General features: G+C 43.8%; 1 protein-coding gene across 6 annotated transcripts in view; it reads left to right on the forward strand.

Moving 5' to 3' along the window:
* The window catches only part of LOC128701274 (uncharacterized), a 109,109-nt gene that overhangs the window by 21,346 nt on the left and 74,358 nt on the right, over positions 1-13,405 (forward strand). For 2 of the 6 annotated variants that reach the window (XM_053794932.2, XM_070091919.1), the window contains exon 1: positions 11,213-11,495. The exons of 3 other annotated variants lie outside the window; for them this stretch is intronic. In XM_053794932.2, coding sequence (XP_053650907.2) covers positions 11,442-11,495 — 54 coding nt within the window. In that variant the 5' untranslated portion in view covers positions 11,213-11,441. Of the gene's footprint in view, positions 1-11,212; positions 11,496-13,405 lie in introns of those variants that run through there. One more of the 6 variants, XM_053794924.2, reaches the window with a different exon arrangement.

Genomic DNA, 13,405 nt, shown 5'->3' on the forward strand with positions numbered 1-13,405 from the left:
CAGATATTGAGAGGACGTATCTATGGCAGTGAATTCCATGAAAAATGCTCTTTCCTAGCACAGACGTTTTCTAAACTCGATGTTGCAATTCATGTAGTCCAAACATTTTAATGTGTGTAGCTGTTATTTTAATCCATCTTGATTCACTTGTTCCATGACTAACATGTTCTAGTAATTCTCTAGATAAAACATTGTTTTGATCACCAAGCAGCAGCTTCAGTCCTCAAACAGTGGGTTACCCAGGAACAAGCCCATGGGTTATGGCTTTGCTTCGTTCACGTGAGGGCAGCATCTAGTTTATATTCAGTATATCAGGTATTACACTCATCATGCTGCTTAACATAAATTGGACAAGATTACAATTGACATAGAACTTTCTACGTTCTCCCTGATATGAGATGGTAACATGTAATATATAGCTTAGAGACTTGTGCCTAGGTGATCATGGTGCCCAGTTGGTAAAATTAACTGGGCACCAGTGTTGGTGGTTGCAGTCAAAGAATTTTACCGACTTAGTCGTTTGGTTAGTTGTTCTTTCCTGATGACGAGTCTGGCTTCGTTAAATTTCATAAGATGGTTGCATTACAACAGATGACGCAGGCATTGTATTGGTCATCCCTACTACATGGGTTCCTGTGCTCTTTTATACTTTTCTCCAACATAAAACTTCTCACAACCTCCGCATGGAGTCACGTACATACCTGCTGCACATTCGGTTGTTTTAATTACATACCTGCTGCACATTCGGTTGTTTTAACGGTTTTCTTGACTAAACCTTTTATCGGCGTGGATGTCACGTTGGCTCCCTTAATGTTGTTTCTGGTACTGGTCGGTGATGTTGTGGTTACTTTACCGTGTTATGGTGGTTGTCTTAATGTTGCTTCTGGCACTGGTCGGTGATGTGGTTGTTACTTTACCATCGGGAAGAACAAGGAATCCTCCAGAATTAAACACTCTAGCTGAGTGTTTAATTTACAGTGCCCTTCTGCAATCAATGATAAAGCGAAATAGAAAATGGAACCGGGCGAATGTTTGATGAATGTAAGCGAATTCATCTTCAAGAAAATCAAGGCTGGAAATCACGTTTACTCTTAGGCAGTGAAGCATCCAGGAATTCAATCTGGAGGACGGGAACTTAAACTAAGATTTCAATTTGAGGGGCTTAAGCCAGAATTTCAATTTGGGAGGGACCTAAAAATCTTAAGATGAAAAAAATATAAAAAATTTTTAAAACTTGTTTGTGTATGTATGTGAATGTCTTTTCGCACACGTACAGTCATGCAAGACGTGTATTTGTGTTTTGTATGGATGGGTGTTGGTGTATGCATGGATAGGAGTTTTCAATACATTACCTTATATGGGATGAAGCAAGTAGCCAGTGTGGGTGGGTGCGGGTCTAGCCGTAACGAACGTTTGCGCTAGTCGGGGCCTCTCAGTCTACTCTTCCTCGTTTTCGGAGTGATACTGACTGAGCGGCCGCTGCCGTTAAAAGCAGGTCAGTAGAATTTATATCTTTATTAGCGGACGAAAGATCGAGCCTCCAGCACTTCGGATTTAGTTCTTCATACAAATATAAGTTACCGACATGCGTGAAAATACTGTCTTTGTTTACAGGTAACACAGTTTTGTAGGAAAGCTATAAAGGTTTACGATGACGTTAAAAAAAATATCGCATTTCCTCTAATGTAGTTCCCTAGTGTATTAGACTATATCGTTGTAGATGAGTGAAACAATGTCCCAGATAGCGTCATCGGGGAGAGACCTTCGCGTTGCTTCAGTTGAATATAGGTTGGATGGGTACAGAGCCGGAGTTAGATGAAGAGAGACCCTAGGCTATTCCGCATGTGAGGCCCTCACTCAAGTCCCCCAACCTCACAAATAGAGAAAGATGGAAGAGTGTTTTAAACAAAATTCAGTGAAACTGAGGATGATGACGTGTTTTTAAAATTCCGCAATTCACAATTCCTCCTCTAAAGGACATGAGATGTTATTGTTAAATACCGTAGTAATTGAAAAAAAAGCATAAATGTTAAAATTAGCATTTTGTGGAATAATCAGGAAATGTTTAGGAAAATGAAGTTGTAAGTTTACTATTATATTCATTAAAATACATGTATTCTTTTAAAATACATATTAAGAAGCAAAGAAACTACAATCAACATACACTAAGACTAAAAAAAGTTTTTTCTCTAGCCTTCCTCATAATAAAATCATCCAAAAGTTCATCAGAATTTGTTTGTCAATGTTTGTCACTTTCAATTCACAGAATACTCAATGCGGACAACCTCTCTTGAGATATTGTGGCCCTTAGTTAATTTTTAATTCCTTTGAAGCTTGAAAAAGACCTCCCGAGCAGTTAGTGACCATTAAGCTAAGAAATAGCCGCAAGATTGCTTCCACATAGGGCAAGGCCATCTATTTTTTTTTGTTTTTGCACTTTTGTCTCACGTACAAGTGAAAGTGCAAAAGTTCATCAGAAAGTTTCAAGTCAACATCTGCCTAGGTTGTTCCACTTCCTGACCACTAAAACTAAAGAAGTATTTCCTAAGAGCCTGTGACTCGTCTGTGTTTTTAACTTCAAGTTGTGTCCTCGTGTACCTGAGATCCGCCTCTCAAAACAGACTCACCCTGTTCCACCTTGTCAGTTATTCCTCTTAGTATATTGTATGTTGTAATCATGTTATCCTCGTTCTTATGCCCCTTAATGTCAAGTTTAGGTCCTTTAGCCTCTTCATGGCTGATTCCCCTCAGTTCTGGCGCTTATTTGCAGCGTATGTTTACAGTCAACATATATAAGCCTAGAGATTTATTCCCTTTAAGTATGGCTTCTAGATGCTGGTGAAACGCTTTTTCTCTTAGAAATTATAATTACTCTTCCCTTCCTTGGATCAAACATGATTTCCTCTGATTTCCTAGGCGCTAACTGACCCCAACGGGTTGACCGGGGGGATCATATTAGTTGTAAAGACTAAAGGTATTTAGCAAGTTAGCGCCTAAGTTGATACCCCTGACTGCTTACCTCCTATATCGATGCCCCTTACTGCTTACCTCCTATATCGATGCCCCTGACTGCTTATGTCCTATATTGATGCCCTGATTGCTTTGCTCCTGTATTGATGCCCCTGACTTAGCTCCTACATTGATGTTCCATACTTGGCTCCTATATTAATGCCCGACTTAGCTCCTATATTTATGCCCGACTTATTTCCTATATTGATGCCCCTGACTTAGCTCCTTTATTAATACCCGACTTAGCTCCTTTATTGATGCCTCTGCTTGCTAAACTCGTTAACTGATGTTATAAGGATAGTCTTCTAAATGCCCTTGCTGCTGTTAATAGGTTTAAAGCCTAATAAGGAAAACTAAAATTGAATCACCCACCGAGGTTAAGATTATTAATTGCCGTAATAATAATAATAATAATAATAATAATAATAATTTATTATTATTATTATTATTATTAATACTTTAAGTCGAAAATTTTTCTGGATCCTCCGTGGCTGGGTTTGATGCACCATCCATGTGACCTGTTTATCACGTTGCTCTTTTGGCAGAGGTTATAGTGTACTCGCCTATATGTGGTTGCAGGAGTCTGTTCACAGTTCCTGGCCCTGCTTGCTTGTGTGTACTCACCTAATTGTACTCACCTAATTGTGGTTGCAGGGGTCGAGACTCAGCTCCTGGCCCCGCCTCTTCACTGACCGCTACTAGGTCCTCTCTCTCTGCTTCCACAGCTTTGTCATACCTCGTCTTAAAGCTATGTATGGTCCCTGCCTCCACTACATCACTTGCTAGGCTATTCCACTTCCTGACGACTCTATGACTGAAGAAATACTTCCTAACATTCCTCTGACTCGTCTGAGTCTTCAGCTTCCAATTGTGACCCCTTGTTTCTGTGTCCCCTCTCTGGAACAACCTGTCTCTGTCTACCTTATATATTCCACGCAGTATTTTGTATGTCGTTATCATGTCTCCCCTGACCCTCCTATCCTTCAATGTCGCCAGTCTGATTTCCCTCAACCTTTCTTCGTAGGACATAGCCCTGAGCTCCGGAACTAGCCTTGTTGCAAACCTTTGCACTTTCTCTAATTTCTTGACGTGCTTGACCAGGTGTGGGTTCCAAACTGGTGCTGCATACTCCAGTATGGGCCTGATGTACACAGTGTACAGTGTCTTGAACGATTCTTTACTAAGGTATCGGAACGCTATTCTCAGGTTTGCCAGGCGCCCATATGCTGCAGCAGATATCTGGTTGATGTGTGCCTCCGGAGACATGCTCGGTGTTTTAGTCACCCCAAGATCTTTCTCCTTGAGCGAGGTTTGCAGTCACTGGGCACCTAGTCTGTACTCTGTCTGCGGTTTTCTTTGCCCTTCTCCGATCTTCATGACTTTGCATTTGGCAGGGTTGAATTCAAGAAGCCAGTTGCTGGACCACGTGTCCAGCCTGTCCAGGTCTCTTTGAAGTCCTGCCTGATCCTCATCTGATTTAATTCTTCTCATTAACTTCACATCATCTGCGAACAGGGACACTTCTGAGTCTATCCCTTCCATCATGTCATTCACATACACCAGAAATAGCACTGGTCCTAGGACCGACCCCTGTGGGACCCCGCTCGTCACAGGTGCCCACTGTGATACCTCATCCCGTACCATGACTCGTTGTTGCCTCCCTGTCAGGTATTCTCTGATCCATTGCAGTGCCCCTCCTGTTATACGCGCCTGATCCTCTAGTTTCTGCACTAGTCGCTTGTGAGGAACAGTGTCGAAGGCCTTCTTGCAATCAACCCACCCCTCTCTCGTTTCTTACTTCTGTAACTTTGTCATAGAACTCCAGAAGGTTTGTGACACAGGATTTGCCTTCCATGAATCCGTGCTGGTTGTCGTTTATAATCTCGTTCCGTTCCAGGTGCTCCACCAGTCTCCTGATAATCTTCTCCATGACTTTGCATACTATACACGTCAGTGACACTGGTCTGTAGTTTAGTGCCTCTTTTCTGTCACCTTTTTTTTTTAAATGGGAGCTACATTTGCGGTCTTCCATATCTCAGGTAGTTGCCCAGTTTCAAGAGATGTGTTGAAGATTGTGGTTAATGGCACACACAGTATATCTGCTCCCTCCCTGAGGACCCACGGGGAGATGTTGCCCGGTCCCATTGCTTGTGAGGTATCAAGGTCACTTAGCAGCTTCTTCACCCCCTCCTCAGTTGTGTGCATATAGTCCAGCACTTGTTGGTCTATTCCCTGTTGGTGTCCCACTCTGTCCTGTCTTCCCAGAGTCCTTCCTGTCTCCACTGTGAATACTTCCTTAAATCTCATGTTGAGCTCCTCGCATACCTCTTGATCGTTTCTTGTGAGTTCCCCACCTTCTTTCTTCAGCCTGATCACCTGGTCTTTGACTGTCGTCTTTCTCCTAATGTGGCTAAACAGCAGTTTCGGGTCAGACTTGACTTTCGATGCTATGTCATTTTCGCTGGGAATCCCTCCTTATCTGTGCATATTCGTTTCTGGCTCTTCGACTGATCTCCTTGTTTTCCTGGGTCCTTTGCCTTCTGTACCTCCTCCATTCTCTAATTCATTTAGTTTTTGCCTCCCTGCACCTTTGGGTAAACCAAGGACTCGCTTTGGTTTTCCCATTGTTTCTGTTGCCCTTGGGAACAAACCTTTCCTCTGCCTCCTTGCATTTTGTTGTTACATATTCCATCATTTCATTTACTATCTTTCCTACCATTTCTCTGTCCCACTGCACCTCCCGCAGGAAGTTCCTCATACCTGTGTAGTCCCCCCTTTTATAGTTTGGCTTTTCCCATTCGACTCCTGTTACCCTCTCCACCTGTAACTCTACTATGTAATCAAAACTCAGGACTACGTGGTCACTAGCTCCGAGGGGCCTCTCATATGTGATGTCATCAATGTCTGAGCTACTCAGGGTGAACACAAGGTCCAGTCTTTCTGGTTCATCCTCCCTTTCTCTCTGGTAGTGTCCCTGATGTGTTGATGCATGAGGTTTTCCAGTACCACATCCATCATCTTGGCTCTCCATGTTTCGGGTCCCTCATGAGGCTCCAGGTTTTCCCAATCGATCTCCCTGTGGTTGAAATCACCCATAACCAGTAACTTTGTTCTGCACGATTGAGCTCTTCATGCCAACTCAGCCAGTGTGTCCACCATCGCTCTGTTCTCATCATATTCCTCTCTTGGCCTCCTGCAGTTCTGTGGTGGGTTATACATCACAGCAATGACTACCTTATGTTCCCCAGATTGAATTGTGCCTGCTATGTAGTCCCTTTCTCCAATCTCGTCCATGTCCTCCATTTCCTCGAAACTCCATTGGTTTTTTATGAGCAGTGCATCCCCTCCTCCCCCTCTACTCCTATCTTTCCTCAGGATCTGATATCCCAGTGGGAAGACTGCATCTGTTATTGTCTCAGTGAGTTTCGTTTCTGTGACTGCTATGATGTCCGGGGACTTCTCGTTGATTCTTTCGTGCCACTCCTCGTATTTATTTGCTATTCCATCTGCATTTGTGTACCACACCTTCAGCTTCTTGTCTATCACTGTGGACCTGGAAGAATATTAGGTTTGGGGGAGTGGGAGCCCTGAGGGGGGCTATGGGGGTTTGTGGTGTGGGTGGGATTTGTGATGTGGGGGGTGGGGGCAGAGGGAACAGTGTGTGGGTTTTGGTTGAGATTGTTCAGCTGCATTGGGGTTGTCACAGTGTGGGTGGGGTTTGTGGTGGGGGGGGCAGAGTGCCCAAAGGGGGCTGCTGTAGAGGTGGGGTTTGTGGTGGGGGGGCAGAGGGAACAGTGTGCAGATTTTGGTTGAGGTTATTCAGTTGCTTTGTGGTTGGAGTCCTTCTGTGGGTGTCTCTGTAGGGTGTATTTGTCCTTCCACCTGAGTCTGGGTTCTGCTTGTCTTCATCGATGCCTCCGGTACTCTGAATTGTCCCTCAGTCGTGCTTTCTCCTCCAGGACCCTGCGTGTACTCACCTAGTTGAGGTTGCAGGGGTCGAGTCCAAGCTCCTGGCCCCGCCTCTTCACTGGTCGCTACTAGGTCACTCCCTGAACCATGAGCTTTATCGTACCTCTGCTTAAAGCTATGTATGGATCCTGCCTCCACTACATCGCTTCCCAAACTATTCCACTTCCTGACTACTCTGTAGCTGAAGAAATACTTCCTAACATCCCTTTGATTCATCTGTGTCTTCAGCTTCCAACTGTGTCCCCGTGTTGCTGTGTCCAGTCTCTGGAACATCCTGTCTTTGTCTACCTTGTCAATTCCTCTCAGTATTTTGTATGTCGTTATCATGTCCCCCCTATCTCTCCTGTCCTCCAGTGTCGTCAGGTTGATTTCCCTTAACCTCTCCTCGTAGGACATACCTTTTAGCTCTGGGACTAGTCTTGTTGCAAACCTTTGCACTTTCTCTATTTTCTTTACGTGCTTGGCTAGGTGTGGGTTCCAAACTGGTGCCGCATACTCCAATATGGGCCTAACGTACACGGTGTACAGGGTCCTGAACGATTCCTTATTAAGATGTCGGAATGCTGTTCTGAGGTTAGCTAGGCGCCCATATGCTGCAGCAGTTATTTGGTTGATGTGCGCTTCAGGAGATGTGCCTGGTGTTATACTCACCCCAAGATCTTTTTCCTTGAGTGAGGTTTGTAGTCTCTGGCCCCCTAGACTGTACTCCGTCTGCGGTCTTCTTTGCCCTTCCCCAATCTTCATGACTTTGCACTTGGTGGGGTTGAACTCCAGTAGCCAATTGCTGGACCAGGTCTGCAGCCTGTCCAGATCCCTTTGTAGTTCTGCCTGGTCTTCGATTGAATGAATTCTTCTCATCAACTTCACGTCATCAACAAACAGGGACACTTCGGATTCTATTCCTTCCGTCATGTCGTTCACAAATACCAGAAACAGCACTGGTCCTAGGACTGACCCCTGTGGGACCCCGCTGGTCACAGGTGCCCACTCTGACACCTCGCCACGTACCATTACTCGCTGCTGTCTTCCTGACAAGTATTCCCTGATCCATTGTAGTGCCTTCCCTGTTATTCCTGCTTGGTCCTCCAGTTTTTGCACTAATCTCTTGTGTGGAACTGTGTCAAACGCCTTCTTGCAGTCCAAGAAAATGCAATCCACCCACCCCTCTCTCTCTTGTCTTACTGCTGTCACCATGTCATAGAACTCCAGTAGGTTTGTGACACAAGATTTCCCGTCCCTGAAACCATGTTGGCTGCTGTTGATGAGATCATTCCTTTCTAGGTGTTCCACCACTCTTCTCCTGATAATCTTCTCCATGACTTTGCATACTATACATGTGAGTGACACTGGTCTGTAGTTTAGTGCTTTATGTCTGTCTCCTTTTTTAAAGATTGGGACTACATTTTCTGTCTTCCATGCCTCAGGCAATCTCCCTGTTTCGATAGATGTATTGAATATTGTTGTTAGGGGTACACATAGCGCCTCTGCTCCCTCTCTCAGGACCCATGGAGAGATGTTATCCGGCCCCATTGCCTTTGAGGTATCTATCTCACTCAGAAGCCTCTTCACTTCTTCCTTGGTTGTGTGTACTGTGTCCAGCACTTGGTGGTGTGCCCCACCTCTCTGTCTTTCTGGAGCCCCTTCTGTCTCCTCTGTGAACACTTCTTTAAATCTCTTGTTGAGTTCCTCACTTACTTCATGGTCATTTCTTGTTGTCTCTCCTCCTTCCTTCCTTAGCCTGATTACCTGGTCCTTGACTGTTGTTTTCCTCCTGATGTGGCTGTTTAACAGTTTTGGGTCAGATTTGGCTTTCGCTGCTATGTCGTTTTCATATTGTCGTTGGGCCTCCCTTCTTACCTGTGCATATTCATTTCTGGCTCTACGACTGCTCTCCTTATTCTCCTGGGTCCTTTGATTTCTATATTTCTTCCATTCCCTAGCACACTTGGTTTTTGCCTCCCTGCACCTTTGGGTGAACCATGGGCTCATCCTGGCTTTTTCATTAGTCCTGTTACCCTTAGGTATAAACCTCTCCTCAGCCTCCTTGCACATTGTTGCTACATATTCCATCATCTCATTAACTGACTTCCCTGTCAATTCTCTGTCCCACTGAACCTCGTTCAGGAAGTTCCTCATTCCCGTGTAGTCCCCTTTCTTGTAGTTTGGCTTCTTTCGTCCTGGCCTTCCTGCTTCCCCCTCCACTTGTAGCTCTACTGTGTATTCGAAGCTTAAAACCACATGATCGCTGTGTGTGTGCGTGTGTGTGTGTGTGTGTGTGTGTGTGTGTGTGTGTGTGTGTGTGTGTGTGTGTACTCACCTATTTGTGGTTGCAGGGGTCGATTCATAGCTCCTGGCCCCGCCTCTTCACTGATTGCTACTAGGTCCTCTCTCTCCCTGCTCCATGAGCTTTATCATACCTCGCCTTAAAACTATGTATGGTTCCCGCCTCCACTACTTCACTTTCTAGGCTGTTCCACGGCTTGACTACTCTATGACTGAAGAAATACTTCCTAACATCCCTTTGATTCATCTGAGTCTTCAACTTCCAATTGTGACCTCTTGTGTCTGTGTCCCATCTCTGGAACATCCCGTCTTTGTCCACCTCGTCTATTCCGCGCAGTATTTTATATGTCGTTATCATGTCTCCCCTGACCCTCCTTGCCTCCAGTGTCGTCAGGCCGATTTCCCTCAACCTTTCTTCGTAGGACAATCACGTAGCTCTGGGACTAGTCTTGTTGCAAACCTTTGCACTTTCTCTAATTTCTTGACGTGCTTGACTAGGTGTGGATTCCAAACTGGTGCTGCATACTCCAGTATGGGCCTGACGTAAATGGTATACAGAGTCTTGAACGAATCCTTACTGAGGTATCGGAACGCTATCCGTAGGTTTGCCAGGCGCCCGTATGCTGCAGCAGTTATCTGATTGATGTGCGCCTCGGGAGATATGCTCGGTGTTATACTCACCCCCAGATCTTTTTCCTTGAGTGAGGTTTGCAGACTTTGGCCGTCTAAACTATATTGTGTCTGCGGTCTTCTTTGCCCTTCCCCAATCTTCATGACTTTGCATTTGGCAGGGTTAAACTCAAGGAGCCAGTTGCTGGACCAGGCTTGTAGCCTGTCCAGGTCTCTTTGTAGTCCTGCCTGTGTGTGTGTGTGTGTGTGTGTATTACTTTTTTGAAGTATACACTTCGCATGGGCAATTAAAATAGCTTTAATTTACCTATACATTAACACGAAGAAAATTTTAACCCCAAAAATAGGAATTAAAGTACATATATCAAAGGTATATACAGAACTACACACCTCTCGGTGTATATACACGGAGAACTCCACACCTCAGTGTATATTCAGATTGCTACTCACTTTTAGGTTTATATGCAGAGAGATGAAAAGTAGACATGTGCAACATCTGGGTAAAGATAACCAGATGTTGCACATGTTTCTAATTTTCATCTTGTTGGTATTGTATACCATTCATGAAGAGAGATGCACACATCTGTGTACATACAGAGATATATACTTCTCAATGTGAATAAACTGAGATATACAACTCTCGGTATACCTATATACACAAAGCTACACACCTCTCCGCGAGAGTGCAACGGACAAGTGAACTAGCAGCAGCAACACTCACGGCAAGAGGCATTCTTGAGCTTCTCCGGCGCTCGGGGTTTTAAGCCCTAAGCTGGGGTTTGTTTCGAAAAGGATCCTGTAGTGCTTGCTGCCTTTGCACTTCCTGATATCGTTTGCTGCTATGCAGCTGCCACACCCTTGGAGCCCAGTGTGGGTGGGGTTTGTGGCAGCCCAAGGTGCCTAGCTTCTCCCTTCGAGCCCCGTGGGGGCGGGGTATGGGGCTAGGCCTGGGGACAGCTGGTCCCAGTAAACGAGGAGGTCCTTGTACCTCCTCCCATGGCAGACATTGGTCTGAGACACTCCCTCGACAGGGAGCCAAGACTGGGCCACCTCCTGGAAAAGGCCCAGGCCGGGCGATTATACCGGCGAACCTACTAATATACAATACACCTCTCCGTGTGGTTGTGCAAGAAAGGTATAAAATACCGATACTGTACACACTGAAGTGCTACACGCTTCTTAGTGCACATGCGCCAAGATATTTCTTGCTGTATAAACACAGCTAGACCTCTCTGTGTATATACCCTGGGTAGCCAGGAGGAAACGTTAATATAGACAGTGAGACCTGAGAGTGAGCTTCCTACTCAGTTGAAGCAAGAGTGTGTTGGTGGAAGGATGGTGACGCTCCTGCCTCACCCACATAAAAATCGTCACATAAAAAGTGAGAGTTTTAATGGTGACGCTCCTGCCTCACCCACATAAATGAGAGATATGAGGATTTCCATACGGCACAATGGGTAAACTAGTCATCTTTTCGATTAAGAAATAGAAAAAATGGTGGTAACGCAGTTAATACACTAAGACAATGTTTGTATGTTCAAAATGAGGCTATGGAACCCAGTACTACGATACGAAACTCCAAGCAGTTCTCTCCCTTGTCTCAGGTGTGTACTATCCTATTTTATTATCACACACACACGCATAATGTATATGCTATATATATATATATATATATATATATATATATATATATATATATATATATATATATATATATATATATATATATATATATATATATAATATATATATATATAATATATATATATATATATATATATATATATATATATAATATATATTATATATATATATTATATATATATATATATATATATATATATATATATATATATATATATATATATATATATATATATATATATATTCTATTAATTACGATAAGAAATGTACATTTGCAAGTTCGAGTGTTGTTTTGTGCACATATCACCATGTGTGTGTGATGAAGTGTCTCAATCTTCAACATATCACCATATAACGCAACAGTTAATGAGCGTTAATGTGTCAGAGATCTGAAGTTAATTTATTTATTGAATCTTTAAGTTGTTTTTGAGAGGTATGTGTGGTGTTGGCCAGAACTGTTTTAAACCCAGGAGATGAAAGGAAACTCTCAAACGGATGTCAATAATGGGGATGTCCCCGCATGTGGACACACAGGCGCTCGCGCACACATACTTGCAAGTACCTGCAGTATGTGGGTGAGACAAGCGCCGGAATTGAGGATAAATGAAAGGAAGTTCGAGAAAAAGGATACGAGAAAGACAGATAGAGGACTTGGAAGTCAACACCGAGGCTATCTGCTGAGAGAAATTATCTACTTAGATGACGGGCTATGTTGTAGGTGAATCAAGGACAGAAAAGCAGAAGGCTCTGTTACCACCCTCCACTCCCTCTCGCCACTTCCGGTATGAAAACGGAAAAAATATACCATGGAATTTACAGGATAGAGGAAACTAAGGAAGATGTTGGGTATGACTACTAAATTAGTACCGCTTTTATCTTGAACTGTTTGTGCCGTTCAGAGCAAAACACCCAGCATCCTCGTCCTTAAACTATGAAACCTTTCTCTCTGTCTGAAAAAAACAGAAAAAGAGCGAGCGAAACACACACACACACACAGAGGGGAGAGGGAGTATACCTATACCTAGAGGGTGTTCCGGGAATCTATGCCTCCATGGCCCGGTCCATGATCAGGCGTAGCGTTGGATCAGGGCCTGATCAACCAGCTGTTAATGCTGTCGGCACGTAAACCGACGTAGGAACCATAGCTCGGCTGGTCAGGTACTGACTTTGGCAGCCTGTCCATCTCTCTCTCTTGAAGACAGCCAGGGGTCTATTGGTAATGCCCCATATGTATGTTGGGAGTCTGTTGAACAATCTTGAGAGGATGAGAGTTGGAGCAGAGGAAGGAAGTCACGACGCGCTTACAGTTAAAATTATAATAGCCATGATTGTTGTAATCTGTCTTAGCGCCAATTTAGATTTTTCATATTTGTTTAAACCATTTTATCTACACACGTTATTTACGTTAGGGTAGGATGACGTCAATTAACTAAATTTTATCAAGTATAACAATAACACCAACGTGTACAAGTGAGACTACTGAAAAACAATGAGAAAGTGGGGACCCAATGAGAAGGCTGAATCAGCATTTGATTTTAAAAAAATCACAATTTAGTTGCTTTATTAAGGATTTTTAGTCAGAGGGAGACAAAATAATCGATGTATGCTTAGAAGGATTAAATGAATTATTGCAGATCTATCTTAACCTGCAACGTAATATGGGAACATTGTACATTACCCCGACGTGTCACGCAGCCACCATCCTTATTACTCCCCAACGATCATTCTACAAGATTGATGGACTGAACACATGGAATCCAGGCTGAGGGACTGATTACCTCAAACTCCTCTCCTTACACCCTTCTGACTTGTATTGGACTGATGAAGCCACTGTGTGGCGAAACGTTTCTTCAACAAATATTCCTATATG

The sequence above is a fragment of the Cherax quadricarinatus genome, chromosome 37 (genome assembly GCF_038502225.1).
Source record: "Cherax quadricarinatus isolate ZL_2023a chromosome 37, ASM3850222v1, whole genome shotgun sequence".
NCBI lineage: Eukaryota > Metazoa > Arthropoda > Malacostraca > Decapoda > Parastacidae > Cherax > Cherax quadricarinatus.